Source organism: Chelonoidis abingdonii, chromosome 11 (assembly GCF_003597395.2).
Source record: "Chelonoidis abingdonii isolate Lonesome George chromosome 11, CheloAbing_2.0, whole genome shotgun sequence".
Lineage (NCBI taxonomy): Eukaryota > Metazoa > Chordata > Testudines > Testudinidae > Chelonoidis > Chelonoidis abingdonii.
The window spans coordinates 40025144-40040134 of record NC_133779.1 but is presented as its reverse complement, the minus strand read 5'-3'; the positions used below and the strand labels follow the sequence as shown (position 1 = coordinate 40040134).

Here is a 14991-nt window from a genome sequence, read left to right as displayed (position 1 = left end):
CACATGCCGCAGCCAGAGCCCAGCTCTGCTTTGGGACCCAAGGAAGCAGCAAGTGCCAGCTGGAGCCAGAGAGGAACCTAGCCCCCCGTCCTCCACGCAGATCCAGTTCTGGACCAGGGCCTCAGCGCTCAGCGGCGGGAAGGGCCCTGTCTGGTGGGAACAGATCCATCCCCATGCCAGCGCCAGGGGCCGCAAACTTGGAGGGGGAGCAATGCACGCTGGGATATGTACTCTTGCTAAGCTCTCCCTCCATCTGGGCTGCCCCCACCTTCCCCAGCAATTGCTCCCCGGTCAGCTCTGGGGTTTATGGACAGGATCCATCTCTCCAAGGACACTAAGGAACAACCCAGCTCCATTCGAACTGCACAGCTCAGAGTCCCATCCCCCACCCCCCCACAGAGACACTTACCCAGAAATGCTCTCCAAAACAGGACATCTTGGAGCTGGGCGGGACAATGCTCCCTCCCGGATCCCACAGCTCAGCTCTCCGGCCTCTGGAGCAAACACAGATCAGGTGATGCCAAGGCAGGCTTCTTCCCGTCATGCCCCACAGGAAGCACGGCGGGACGGAGAGATCTCTGCTCCGGGGGGTGGGGGGGGTGAGGGGGGAGCTGCTTAACGAGACGACAAGGGGACAGGCCCATGAGGACATCGGGGAATGGGTGTGATAACCTCGAGAGGTTAAAGCAAGGCAACCAGGGCATCAGGACTCCTGGGTTCAATTCCCAACTCCAGGAGGAAATGGGATCTAGAGGTTAGAGCTGGAGGGAACTGGGACTCCAGACTCAAGTTCTATTCCCAGCTCTACCAGGCTTGTAATGGTTAATTGGTCCAGTGCCTCAGTTTCCCCACCTTCCAGGCACAGAGCCTCTCACAAGGGCAGCCTGCAGACAAGGACTCAGGAGACCTGGGTTCCAACTCGGATTCTGCCACCGACTCCCTGCATGAGTCAGTGCAGCCCCATGCCTCAGTTTCCCCACTCGAAGCAGGGCCGGCCAGCCTCCCCGCAGGCTAGCAGGGATCAGCCGCACCCGCATGATGCTCGGGGCAGAGCTACGGTCTAACGGGAGCGAAGCACTTTGGAACAGGGTGCACGTTTCTTTTCAAAACTAATCAGCTCCCAGACCCCGCGCTGCCATCACCATGGAAACAGGTCGTTCTTTGTATCCCACACTCGCTGGAGCCCAGAGAGCGGCTGTGCCTGCGCGTGCCGCCCTGTTCTCACACCCCTCAACAGGGCCAGCCCTGCCACCCAGACACCTGCTCCGGTCCCTGGGGCACCGGGTGGTGTGTGCGGGGTGGCTCTCTCCAAACCCGAGGAGGTTTTGGACCCCGGCCTGAGTCCCCGCATGCAGGGAGCCCACCTCGGGGCTGGCATAAGCCAACAAGGAGGGCTGATCAGCGCCAGGCAGCGAGCAGGTGCTAAATGCCACGGCAAGGACCCAGGGGTTGGACACTTGAGGAATGCAGCCAGGGCTGACACTGGATATGCGACTGAATAATGAATGAGGCTCTGCCGTGCTCCCGCAGCACTTCCGCCCGCCGTGTCACAGCGCTTCACAGGCAGCCGCTCACCAAACAGCCTCACGCCTGGGGCACCTTCCCCATGGGGAAACAGGAATGGGGCCAGGCGTTGCAGAGCGAGTCAGAAAAGGGAACAGAACCCAGGAGTCCTGACTCCCAATCCTCCCTCCCCCATCCTAGCCACTAAATCCCACTCCCTTCTCAGCACTGGGGAGAGAACCCAGGAGTCCTGGCTCCCAGCTGCACCCGCCAGATTCCTGGAGCCCCCAGCTCAGAGGGGATCCCTGGGCCATATGACAAGGCAAGGCACAGGCACAACTTTGCAGAGACCCTCATAGCCCACCGAGTCCCTAGTTCTCTAGCCCAGGGGTGGAGGCGCACCTGGCTGGCCTGTAACCGCCCCTTACATCACCTGCTCCTGCAGCGTCGTGAGGTGGGCCTGGGGTCTCTAGTTCCCAGCACGGCACTGTGGTCCGTGGGGGCAGCCCCATCCCCTGGGATCGTTCACAGCCCCCCAAGCTCTCCTCCCAGCCTACCCCTCCCCCTCCACGCAGGAGAGAAAAACAGGAAACTAGAAAATCTTTGCGTGCTCAGTTTTTTCCTTCTCTCTTTCGGGCCTTGGGGTTGGGCGGTGGGCAAGCTGCTTAGTTCTTGCCCCGGTGCTGAGCTCTGGCCCCATCTGCAGCAGGGCCAGCCCCCTGGGCCCCCAAACTCACCCAGCGCTGACGGGCGCACGGTCCTGGCTGGTTCATCCTCAGCTCTGTCCTCCTGGGGAACCCAGCGCTGCAGAGAGAAACCAGAAGTCAGCACAGCACCACTTCCGCTGCAGGGGCCCGGGGGGGCCCACAGGCCAGTTAAGCAGAACCAACACCTGTGAGTGCCTGCTGCCCTCAGCCACATCCCCAGCCCAGCCTGGCGCCCCAGCTCCTCTTCTAGTCTGGCTGGCACATGCATGACACGAATGGGCAGGTCTCAACCTGGGGCATTTCCTAACCAGCCCCCTCCCCTCCAAGCCATGTCTGCCCCTCCCACACACGTGGGGCTGCTCTGCACACTTACCACTTCTCATCCCCGGAACTCAGGACACTTTCTAAAGAAGAAGAACGGTTGGGGAAACTGAGGCACAAAGAGGGAACACAGCTTGCCTGAGGTCACACAGCAGAGCCGGGAATAGAACTCAGAGCTCCCGAGTCCTTGGCCAATGCTCTACCCACCACGCCTCGCTGCCTCCGGCCTAGTCACTCACCCCCAGGCACTGAAGGCTCATGGCCCCTGCCGCCACACACTGTCTGCTCTACCAGAGACACCCAGTGAAATGGTGCTTCCCGTCCCTGCTGGCCCTGCCTCTCCACAGCAGCCTCACGTGCGCAGATGTGGTGCCGGGCACAGGAGCAGGGAGGGGGACCCAGACAGGAGCAGAGCAGAATCCACTCCGAGAGCAATGACCCAGCATAGAAATCGATCATACCCGCTGCCCTGCCTGGTCTGTGGGCTCGGGAATCAACAGGGGGCACCTGCCTGGCAGGGGGAGGAAGCCAGAGGCCCCTCTGCCAATGCTGGGAAGCAATCAAGGCAGGCTGGGAAGCCAGCCAGGCACACCCTTACACCGAAAGAGGACGGGTTTTGCAGCTAGACTATCCTAGATGGGCCAAAGATTCCAGATGCATCCATGGCGGCACGAGGATGGTACCCAAGAGCTGGCAGCCTGGCATACCCTGCACAGCCTCTTGCCAGGCAGAGGGGACAACCCCACTGGCCCTCTTCTCTGATGGGCTTTGGCCTCCCAAGGGCGGCAAGAATCCACTGCAAGTGTTGGCGGGGGGGAAGGGAGAGCTCGGAGCCTGCTCCCATTCCCAGCCAAGAGGGCACTGTGCCGACCAAAGGGTTCACATTTCTATAGCCCCTCCTCTTTCCCCCCGCGCCTCGGCCAACGTAATCCCTGCTCATCGGTGAAATGCAGCCACCTCTGGGACAGAACGTGGTAGCTGTTTAACTGCGCACAGCAACGCGGCACACTCCAAAGAGCAGGGAAAGCCCACGGCAGGCTGGGCTGAACACAGCCCCCGGCTACAGAAGGGACAGAAGCTCCCCAGGGCAGACTCTCACCAGGTCAATGTAGGCGGCATCCTGGAGCTCTGCGTCTCAGCCATAAGACCCCCAGATCAGGTCTCACAATGCCCCCACCCCTCCGCCTTGCCAGGCAAACTGGGATCTTCTATGCACACCTCCCACAGAGGCTGGCAAGGCGTGGCTCAGGCCACGGCACGGGCAGCTGTCAGCGCTGGTACCATCTCCACCAGCACAGGCCCAGCAGACGCTGGTCACCTGGCAGCACGGAGGGGAGTCAGAGGGCTCAAGAGGCCCTAGCTGCCTTCCCTGGGGTGCCCCAGGGCCGGTGCCAGACTGACACTGCCAGGATCTGACCCGCAGGGGGCGCAAACACAGCCTGGAGTGGGGCTGGGGGTCACATCCGCTGGAGTCAGCCTGGCATTTAGGGACAGGTACAGCGCCAGCCCACGGAGGGCGCTGGGCTGGGATGGCAGGGGTTGTGGGTCAGGACTGAGGGGTGTCAGCCGAGCTCTGCCAGGGGCTGGGAGAGGAGGGAGTTGCATTCGAACTGCCGCAGAGAGAAGCTTGCACAACACCCACCCCCGCTGCCAATCTCTCTATTTTACCGGGGCTGGGGGGCAGCCTGATCGGGTCCAGCAGCGCCGGCCTCCAGGGCAGGAAGGCCTGCGGCCAGGAGTCACCAGACCCAGCCAGGTCTGTCCCAGCCAGGAGATATCAGGGGCTGGGGTTTAAACATTAACCTCAGCTGAAGCAGAGCAGGGCAGGGCAGGGAGCACAGAGCCTGCCTTCAACATGGGGATACTCCCCACCCTTCTTAGTACCAGGCCCCCACCCCAAACGCTGCCCCCACCGCATGCCACCAGCGACTTCTAGGGGAGAGTATTTGGTTCGAGGTACTTGCATCTCCTCCAGGGTACTTGGCCCAGTTGCGGGGAGCAGAGTGGGTGCAGGCCCCTGAGTTACTCCTCCCATAGGCAACAGAAGCTCGCAGGGAGGGGCTTGTGCCATCAGGCCCATTGTGTGCACCTGGCAGGGGAGTTGGAGGCCTGGGTCCTTTCTCTCCAGCTGGGGCTGCTCAAACCAGTCTTCCCTCCCTGAGCATCCAAGAGACCCAGGACAACCCCACATCCTAGAGGGAGCCAAGAGGGGATGGTGGGGCAGGGTGCTGGCTGGAGGGCTCCCCGGTCCCTGTGCCCCAGCAGTGGAGGGGTGCACAGAGATGGGGGGAGCAGGGCACTTTGCTTGCCAGCCCATCCTGGAGCCATAACCCAGAAAGCGACACCTCCCGCTGGCTCCTTTCATGCCCCTGCCACAGCAGTTGTCGGCACCAAGACGAACCCCAGCACCCCCCACCCAGCAGCTCCTCGGCCCTGGATCACTCCAGCCCCAGTCCCTGGCGCTCAGCGGAACTGACAAGCCACAAACTCACTCAGGGTCAGGAGTCGGGCGAGAAAGGGGCCCCAGCGAGCAGGGGCCTCGCCCTAAGCCAATAGCCTGGTCCTGGGGAAGCTGGCCAGGTGTCACTAGGCCGGGACCATCCCTGGGGCTCCTTGGGGATACAAACCTGACCCCCTAACCCGCTGGCTTCTCTCCACCACGACCCCGGGATCTGCCAGCTTAGCAAAACTTTGCCTTTAGGCCTCATCCCCACCAGGGTGTTTTTAGCTCCCTCCCGGCCTTCGCCGCAAGTCAACCTGCTCACTCAGGCCAGAGCTACAAACTGCCGTGTCCACCCATGGCTTTGACCTCCTGCTGGCCACCCCGCATTCAGAGCATCCCTTTTCACTCCCTTGGCGAAGACCAGGCCAGAGACACCTGCCACCCACTCCCAGAGGCATCGCTCCTCCTAGAGACAATCAGAGTCCTGCCAGCTTATGCCAGGGCCGAGTTTGGCCCAGCCAGGTGAAGTGACTTGCCTGAAATCACTCCAGTCCATGGCAGGGCCTGGAACAGTATCCAGGAATCCTCTCCCACACGTGCATGCCCTGATCTCTAGGGCACAGGCATTCCAACCCCCAGCTTCCCCAGTCCCGAGGCCCCTGCACTAGGCACACAAACGCACGCCTGCCTTTGATTTTCCATGTGCCCCTGTCAAACTGACCAAACATCTTCAGATGCTGCAGCCACGGGGAGACGTCTCCAGAACCCAGCGCCCAGCTGTGCAGCTCCCAGCTCTGCCCGGGAGGGGCGGGGTGGGGGATCGAGCTGAGGAAGGAATTCAGCTCTCTCAGCTAGCAACAGAAGCTGCACTGCTCCACAGGGCCATTCCAGGCCAAGCTGCCACTCTGGGCAGGGCCTGAATAAGACACAAGAGGAAGATGCGCAGAGCTGAGCCTGCAGGGCACCAGGCTTGGCAGAAACCGGGCAGTGCACTGGAGCAGATTAACACAGAAACAAACAACAAGCGTTCATCTCAGCAGCCTGGCACTGCCCGCGCCTCCTGCATGGACGCAGGAAATGAGCACACCAGGCCCCGATCTCACCCCCTTCCCAGAGCAGCTGCCAAACCTCCCCGGGCAACTGGTATCACAGCAAAATTGCATCAGGAAGCTCCCCACAGCCCCGGTCAGTGCTTGGCCCTGCCCCCTCCCAAATGCCAGGGCACAAAGCCTGCCAGGGCTCTAGCTCTGGTACTGCCAGTCAGCTTCCTTCAGTTGCTGGCATAGCAGGTTTTCCCTGGCTCAGATCCAGGCGCGGGGAGAAGCTGCAATAGGAGAACATGCCCCATCGCTGAGCCAAGCTCTCAGTGGCAGAGTAAGCCCTTTCCCACTACCCTCGCCTGCCCTCTGGGGCAGGGGAACCCTGGCGTGGCTGGAACAAAGCGGCCCACAAGGCTTTCAACCCTCCCCATCGATGGTCCCAAACTAGAAGCTTTACGGCTCAAGATGCCAGGCTTCAGAACTGGCCTGAAAGCTTTGCCGAGGGCAGGCAGAGCTCTGGAGCTCTCAGCAGATCTAGCACCTATGTCTGAGGAGGCAAACAGGCCCTCCCATAGCTACAGCCATGGGAGCACTGCGTGCCAACCCTGTACTACTCTACCAGCCTCGGCCTAGAGCAAGATGTGGCAGCACTTCCCCACTCAGCACCTGCCATGCTTGCAAAGTGGGCAATACGCTGCCCTCTAATGGCCGGTGCTTGGAGGATAACACTCTACTACTGTTACCAGCTAATGGCATTGCCCCTTTGGCTCACCCAGGTCTGGGCTGAAGATCACCGGTTCAAACCCCACTCGGACTGGCACCAGAGCAGGTGGGAGCTGGAATGGAACACAAGGAGCAACGTTATTGGAGTGTGTCAGAGAGGGACAGGTAGCAAAGCCAGCCCTGGCAATGGTGCTGCCAAGGATCCAGTCACAGCGCGGACTCTCAAAGGATCCTCATCAACAGAGATGACAAAGGGCACAAGGCCCAGACAACCCGAGCATGCCAGGGAATGAAATATGAAGAAGGTCACTGCGGACGCATCCCAGGAGGGGCAGGGAGGCACGATGGACCTCAAAGTCCCCACCACTCACTCGCTCCAGGGGCAATGGGGCAAGGAACCCGTGGGTCATCCCAGGCCAGATGCCAACAAACGCAGCTGCTCTCCCCGCTCCTGAAATGTTTCCACCCACCTGAGAGTCAGACCTTCATTCAAAGGAGAGGATCCATGCATTTGCAAGGAGAGCTCCGGCCACCCACAAGCCCCTTCGCTCCGGAGGGCGTGCAGCACACAACCCACCCCAGCAAGCGCTCCCGGCAGCCGCCCACAAGCCACATCCAGCAAGCGTTCCCTGTCGCCCCACGTCAGAGGTATCAAACGGCGCGTGCTTCCATGTGCGTGGCAGATGAAAGAGAAACAGAATGTTTAAACAGCGCCTCTGAAGAACGCTTAGCGAGCTGGCGCGCTTTTGGCTCTGCTTCTCCCTCACGCAAGCCGTGACGTGGAGACAACCTGACAGCCTCGCCGTTGTTCAGGCTTCAACAGAGACAACTGCCTGGGAAAGCATACTCCCTTCCACCTTCCCCAACAGGCAGAAACCTGCCGGCATCTTGCACCTGCCTGAAGCCAGCCGAGGGGCAACTGCTCATCCCACATGGGGATCATGTCCTGCACGCGTGCCAAGTAAGCTTGGGGTTAAAGAACCCCCACACACACACTAAAATCCTTCCACACCCACATGGCATGGGATGAGAAATCCAAATCCACTGCAAGAATCAGACAACGGGGGAGCTCAGCTCTGAGTCCCCGTATCCAACGGCCTTCACCTGAGAGCACAAACACCGGCCCCGAACCTGCAGGGCTGGAAGATTTCAGGGAGGTGGCTTGGCTAAGGCAGCTTGGGAGTGAATCCCCCAGCAGCAGGGCCGCCACGGAAGACTCTGCAAAAATTATTAAAAGCATTTTCCCAGCAAAGCTATACACCTGCCAGACCCCCCGCCCCCACGATCCCCCCCGAGTCTCACCTTCCTAGCACCTGGCTCAGCTCACACCCTCCCCCAACTCTTGCCTGCTAATGACAAACACTGGATTTTTCCAGGCCAGATCCTCAGCTGTGTGATTCTTGCCTTCAGTGGGGATGCATGGGGCCCACATCCACCAAACGGGTGGAAGAGGGGGAATTGGCCCCCACTGGAGCTGGGGACCACAGCAAACGGGAGAGGGGGGAATCCGGCCCACCACTAACAGGGGAGGGGGGAATCCGGCCCCCACTGAGGTGGGAACCCACTGACACCAGCCGGAGAAGGGAGGGGAAAGTGCCCCCACACAGAATTCATTTGATCCTCCCTCTCCCACGGCAGACAGGCACCTAACCCCTAGCCGGAGCGGGGGTGGGGCTTGGGGGCACCCAGTCCCTGCCAGGGGTCTCAGAGCAGCACGACACCCCCGTGCAACCCCAGGCCCGACAGAGGGGGACCCCACGCGGGATCGGCCCCGGGGAGGGAAGCGCCGCCGGCTCGCACAAGGGAGGGGCGGCCCCCTATATGGGGGGATCAGTGGGGCGCACAGAGGAGCGGCAGCTCCCCATGGCGAGGGCGGGTCACGGGATCCCAGGGGAGCCCTCCGGGGGGGGCCCGGAGCAGCAGCCCGGCCCCTGGGCAGGGCGCACTCACCTCTCCGAGCCTTGGCGCCGAGCGCAGCCGGACGCTCCCGCCCCAGTGCCCGGGCTCGGGCTCGCGGCTGCAGCGCCTGCCCGCCCACGCAGCCGGCCGGGCAGGAGCGGGGGCGGGACCCGCGCGGGGGCCCTATCGGATTGTGGGGTGGCATGGTGTTACAAAAGGAAACAGGAGCGGCTCCTGATTGGCCCAGCCGGGGGGGGGTTGTTGCTCTTGGCTGGATATTTGCATCTTTAAAGGGACAGCGCCCCCTTTTCCCTCACCCCCTCCTTGCTTTGTACGTTGCCGGGGGGGAGCCGCTGAGGCACCCCCTTGCAGCCCCCCCTGGAGCTGGGCTGTTCCTCTGCTGGGGGCAGGGACCTGGGGCCTTCGCCAGTGGCTGAAGGAGCTGGGCACTGGGCCAGGCCCAAGGGAAAAACAATGAATAAATAATAAACCCTGAAACCTGGATCTGGGCACCTGCCGGGGAGGGGCGTGAAGTAGGTGCCTTGGGCAGCAGTGCTGCAGTCATGGATTGAACATCCCTAAACCTATCGGGCACCCTGATCGGCCTCTAATGCCCCTAAGCCTCTAAGCCACCGAGATCTAGCTCTAAAGCCCCTGAAGCTAATATACCTAAACCCGGCTGGATCCAACGACCCTACAAGCCAATGCCCTTAAAACTGCGTCTCCGGCTCCTAACCCTAGATTGCGCCTCAGCCTGAATCCAGCATCGAGTGTAACACACCTGCCCTGGGGTCTAATGCCCCGACTCCATCATGTCCCATTTCAGCCTGGGTCTGCTGTCCTCACCCTGCTGACAGGCCCAGAGGCCCTGCGAGGAGACTCAGGATCAGGGTGGCCCCAGCTGGACTGGCCTTCACCTGCACTACCAAGCACTCACACTGGCTGGTACGTTCCATTCCTCTGGCTGCAGCCTGAAGTGAGCTCATGGCCCTGCTCCGGCTGACACCAGGACAGGTTTGTTTTCAGGCTGGAGCCCGTCACTAACTGTTCAGCAGCTGCGGGGGGGCGCGGAGGATGTGCTCACTAACTGCCAGATGTGCCCCGATGTGCCATCAGTCTCTGTGTCCTGCTAATAGCTGGGCAACCCTCCTAATTCTCCTGCACTGAGTGGTGCCTCTCAACGGGCTTCACATAAACACATTCATTAACCAAGGCTTGAGGCATGACTTGTTCCCAGGACCAGAGGGACAAAGTGAAGCACAAAGAAGGACAGGGACTCGCCTGAGAACATGCAGCCAGGAAGTATCAGAGCCAGGACTAGAACTCAGGATCCTGACTCCCAGCTCCCTGTTCTAACCACTACAGAACCACTCCTCGCGGGCTGAGTTGTAGGTACTTCCCTACAGGGAACCAGCCAGGAAAAGAAAACTCAACAAGGTCATGAAAGGGGAAGCATAGGAGAGCTGAAGGAAGGCTGCACTAGCTGGCCTGATGTAAGTATTTACAGTGTCAGGTTTTGGAGGCAGGGGCTAGTGGTTTGTGTGCGGAGCGGGACTCTGGTCCATGACTGCAGCTCCTAGGCTGTATAACCCAAATGACAGCGACACTAAACCCAGCCAGACTCCCTGAGTGGCTGGATTGCTTCAAGTTTTCCTGTTAGGCAAATCACTGAAAGACATTTCTGCACCAATCTTCTTCCACAGTGGAGCTCTGTATGGCCAGGCCTGAGCATGCAAAACTCTGGGTCAGACACCCCCACAATCGTGACAGTGACTTTAAAATCATGAGAGTTTATCAAAACATGACACATTGGAGTCCTCTTCTTTGCCTTCTGATATCTGAGCCTTCAGGGTCCAGTTTTTCTCTGCAAGCAGAAGGGTTAGAAACTTACTTATTTTTTAATGCAAGAGATAAGGTGGATGAGGTAATATTTTTTATTGCACCAACTTCTGTGGGTGAAAGAGAGAAGATTTCAAGCTCCACAGAGCTCCCAGACCTGAAGAAGAGCTCTGTGCAAGCTTGAAAGCTTCTCTTTCACCAGCAGAAGTGAGTCAATAAAAGATCTTCCCTCACCCCCCTTGTCTCTTTCATATCCTGGAACAACAGGTCTACAACAACATGGCAAATTTCCTTCTTACTGAAAGCTGAGTTAATCCTGACTCCAGGAGCTGGGGCTTTAAGAAAATCACCCACTATCGCATCAAACTGTGAGAGCTGGCAACACTGAGGAGCTGGCCCATGGGGTGGGCTTATGGAAAACATTCTTTCAAACAAGGTCTCAAAGCTGGATTCTTTGCTACTTTGAGGTACCTGGGGTTTGTTTATTATTTTGTAGTCTGATGCAGGGAAAAAACCCAGCTCTTTTTAAAACCCTTTTAAATGGACCCCTTTTCCCTCCCAAATTGTGAGCCCATTTTCACCCACAGAAGCAAGCCGGTTCTGGTTCTCTTGCATATTCTGGACCAGCAGTTCTCAAAGTGTGGTTCACAACCCCATGTTAATGGGGCGCCAGAGTTGGTGTTCGATTTTCTGGGTCCGAAGCTGAAGTCTGACCCCCAGCACCCAGAGCTGACGCTGCAGCCTGAGGGTTACAGGCTTTGCCCCCCGCCCCAGTGTGGGGCAGTGTGGTTCAGGCTTTGGGACACCCTTCCCTGGGCAGCAGGGCCCCCCACCTGGGGCATCAGGGCTCAGGCTTCTGTCCCCACTCAAGGGGTTGTGTAGTAATTTCTCTTGTCAGAAGGGGGTCATGGTGCAATGCAGTTTGAGAACTCCTCTTCCACACAATCCCAGCGCTCAGGAGCAAAGGGGAAGGAGTTGGGGTCTCTTTGTAAAGACTTGGTTCATTTTGGAGTGGTCACAGGGAGGTCAGAGTTCACCCAAATGTTGCTTCCACTCCTTCTTTAACATCCATGTGGTGCAACTACCACCAAGACTCTGGGTTCATCTCTGCTCTCTGCAGGGTTACAAGGTGCAGCTGTGAGCAGCAGCTGAGCCCTGGAGTAATGGAATCAGTGGGGGAGGCATGGCCTTTGGAAAGCCATTTTCACAGCTCCCAGCACCTCATGTTGTCAATCCCATGAGGAAATGAATCCTCCAGACAGGTCCACTCTCTGCCCAGCCACTTTGTACTGGAGTTCAGGGCTACACCAGGCCATGGTGAAGCAGACCCATGGGTTTAAAGAGGTGTCATTCCATCCAATCGTTAAAACTGGGCCAGTCAGCTCAGCTGGCACCCGTCTAACCAAGAACTTTTCACTTCCCTTCCATCTGAATCCTGGATGAAAATCCTGCTTCCTGCACACGGTGAAGAGAAGGTTCGAGGAATGGCTGTGGGGGAGAAGAGAGAAGCAAGAACAGAGAAGAGGTGCAAAGAGGCTGTTGCTGCAGAGAGGAGAAGCTTTAAGGCCAGGGTTGGAGGTTGGGAGCAGGGATGGTCCTACTGGGGATGGACCACATGGCCTCAAGCTGGGACAAACCCACTGACCTGCTGGGAGGCTGCTCCCTCCCTTAGCCCTGACCTCGGTGGTTTGGGAGCTGCTCTGTGCAAGGCGTAAACCAATCCAACCAGCTGGGGAGTGGCCATCTCCGACCCAGAGCTGGGGCGGTAACAGCAGGTGGCTGGAGATAAAGGCAAGGAGGTGCCTTGCTGAATCTCAGGGACACACCTAGCAAGCCCAGCTCTCACAGCATGCCTGTGCCAGAAGCTGGCATGGAGCCCTGGCCTCCCAAGGAAGCACGGTTCCCATGCCTGCCTCCTCAAGACTAGATTAGCAGTCTTGCCCACTGCTGCAGCGGGCAAAGGGCCCAACCTGAAGCCCAGAGCCAGGCAGTGGGAACAGCTCAGGGAATTGCATTGTAGATCCTGGCCTGCTCTTACCAATGCACCATGAGAGTTGTAGGCGCTTCGGGCTGCCCCTGCCCATGGCAGAAGCACTCTGGTGCCTGGAAAGCTGCCTGGCCGGCTCTCATCTGGCTGTTCTGGACAAGCCTTGGTTCTAGGGAGCAGCACAGAGGGGTCAACTCATCTCCCAGCTGCCCACTTACCACGGCTAGCGCAGGCAAGGGGCTTCTAGCCCCCCAAGAGCAGTCAGACTGAATCGTAGCTCAGGTGGACACCAGCTGGTCTCTACGCAGCACGGAGGCAGCTTGGTTACAGGGGGTCAGCACAGCACACCCCATGCTCAGGATTCGCTAGGAGGCAGCCAAAAACCAGACCCAACCTCTTGCCTTGTGCTAGTGGCTGGAGCAGAGGCCTAGGAGCCAGGTCCCTGGAGCTGCATGCCACTTAAAACACCCACAGCTGGAGCACCACCTTTGGACCCGATTCGCACCCACAGCTCCCGCTCAGGGCCTTGAGGCTTACCTGGGGCTCAGCCCCTCCAAGAACCAGCTCTGAGGTTGGGCACCGGAAAGGTGGCTGCTTCTGAAACTGGGCCTGAGCGCAGGAGCTCGGAGGCGCAGGCTGGGACAGGTCCACTCGAAGGCAGGATCCAGACCCTCCCCCCTTCAACAGAGCTGGGTGAAGGTGGCACGGTTGGGCCGGGCGTCCCTCTGCTTCACCCCCAGCTCGCTGGCTGCAGGTCGTACCCGGCTGAATGGACACAGGAGAACCCAGGCCCAGAGCCAGCATGCTAGGACAGTGCCTGGCCGGCAGCCCCTCTATGCTCCACCTAGCTTAGCAGGCTGGGTTAATGGGGCTGAGCATAGGGCCGGCTTTAGGCCTATTTCACCAATTGCCCTGAATCGGGCCCCGCACCTAAAAGGGCCCTGTGCCCAGTGAGAATCCCTTCCCTGGCTAGAGGAGCCTTTTTAATTTTTACTCACCTGGCAGCACTTTGGGTCTTCAGCAGCACTTCGGCGGTGGGTCATTCACTCTCTCCAGGTCTTCGACAGCACTTCAGCAGCGGGTCCTTCGCTTACTCTGGGTCTTCGGCGACACTTTAGCAGCGGATCCTTCAGGGCCGCTGAAGACCTGGAGCGAGTGAAGGACCCACCGCCGCAGTGTCGCCAAAGACTCAGAGCACCGCCCGGTGAATACAAGCTCCATGTGTTTTTTTACATGTTTAAGTCATCCCAGCCAGGGCCCTGTCGAAACTGTTTGAATTGGGCCCCAAACTACCTAAAGCCGGCCCTGGGAACCCTAACCCTAGGGCGGGAAGCCATACTCATAGCAACCCTAATCCTAGCTCCAACTGCCCTATCCATAGGAACCCTAACTCTAGCTCCAAGTATCCTACCCTTAGGAACCCTAACCCTAGGATGGAAAACTCTACGCATAGGAACCCTAACCCTAGCTCCATGTGCCCTACCCATAGGAACCCTAACCCTAGGGTGGGGCTCCCTATGGATAGGAACCCTAACCCTAGCTCCAAGTGTCCTACTGTTAGCAATGCCCAACCAGTCTGCTCTGAGTCTACAGCCCCTGCCGGGCACTCGCACTTCCAAGGACAGCCAGGGCCCTGCAGGACTCCTCAGCATCCGTGGAGTGGCTCCCTAGCCAGGGGTGCAGGAATAGCATGGCCAGGCAGGCAGATACTGTGCAGGTCTTTATAAATGTGCCAGTCCCTGAACATCACACTCCATTCCTTCCTTGCTCCCCCCAGGCCAACTCCCCATCCCTGTTGCTCCTGCTCCTGCCCCCGCCCCAGTCCCCACCCCCGAAATCCCCCTGAACCCTGAAACAGGAGCAGGTCTGCAGTGTGCATGTCCTGCTCTGCATATTGGGCCTTAAAGCCCCCACCCTCACCCCACATTACTGGGGAGGGATGTGGCTACAGCTGCAGGCCAGCCCCCCGCCACTTCCCATGCAGGGATCTCTGCTTCAGAAGTTTCCCAGCCAGTTGCCATGGCAACTCCCCCCCATCCCTGGCCACGTTGCCAATGGCAACACACCCAAACCTGCCCAGGCCTTATGTTTCCCAGGGCCTGATTTCTCTCAGCTTTAAAACTAGTCAGTGATTTCCCTACCTCTCACCCCAAAGTCATGGAAGGGCCTGTGCTCCCCCCAGCCTGCCCAGAGCTAGGGCCTTGGGGCAGCCACCTCAGCAGGCAGCGCTCATGGCGCATGCAAGGCAGAGCCCTGTGTACAGTACTTGGGCAGGACAGCTTGACATTGCGGCCCTGCTTGGCTCCTGGTAGCCACCCTAGGATTGGGGAGTGGGGGAAGAGACAACCCACAGCTGGGATAGGGCCATGGGAGAGCTAGGCCTCCCATGTCAGGGCCTGTCTCCATGATCAGCTCAGCAGGCCTGGCCCCCATTTTGTCAATGCCCCTTGCTGCTGGAGATTCACCCCACAGGCATCTCCCAGCGGGAAAGTGAGGAGTTCGTTTGAGCTGAAAGAGGAGTAGGGGTCT

At 59.3% G+C, this 14991-nt stretch overlaps 1 protein-coding gene across 10 annotated transcripts in view; it reads right to left on the bottom strand.

Annotated features, from left to right (window-relative positions):
* The window catches only part of FCHO1 (FCH and mu domain containing endocytic adaptor 1), a 52545-nt gene that overhangs the window by 17273 nt on the left and 20281 nt on the right, over positions 1-14991 (bottom strand). For 2 of the 10 annotated variants that reach the window (XM_075070925.1, XM_075070923.1), the window contains 3 exons: positions 8688-8747; positions 2241-2307; positions 410-494 (listed from right to left, as the gene is read on the bottom strand). In XM_075070925.1, the coding sequence (XP_074927026.1) occupies positions 410-436 (27 nt within the window). In that variant the 5' untranslated portion in view covers positions 437-494; positions 2241-2307; positions 8688-8747. Of the gene's footprint in view, positions 1-409; positions 495-2240; positions 2308-2393; positions 2476-5695; positions 5891-6786; positions 6851-8687; positions 8748-14991 lie in introns of those variants that run through there. The other 8 variants (XM_075070920.1, XM_075070924.1, XM_075070927.1 and 5 more) reach the window with 7 other exon arrangements.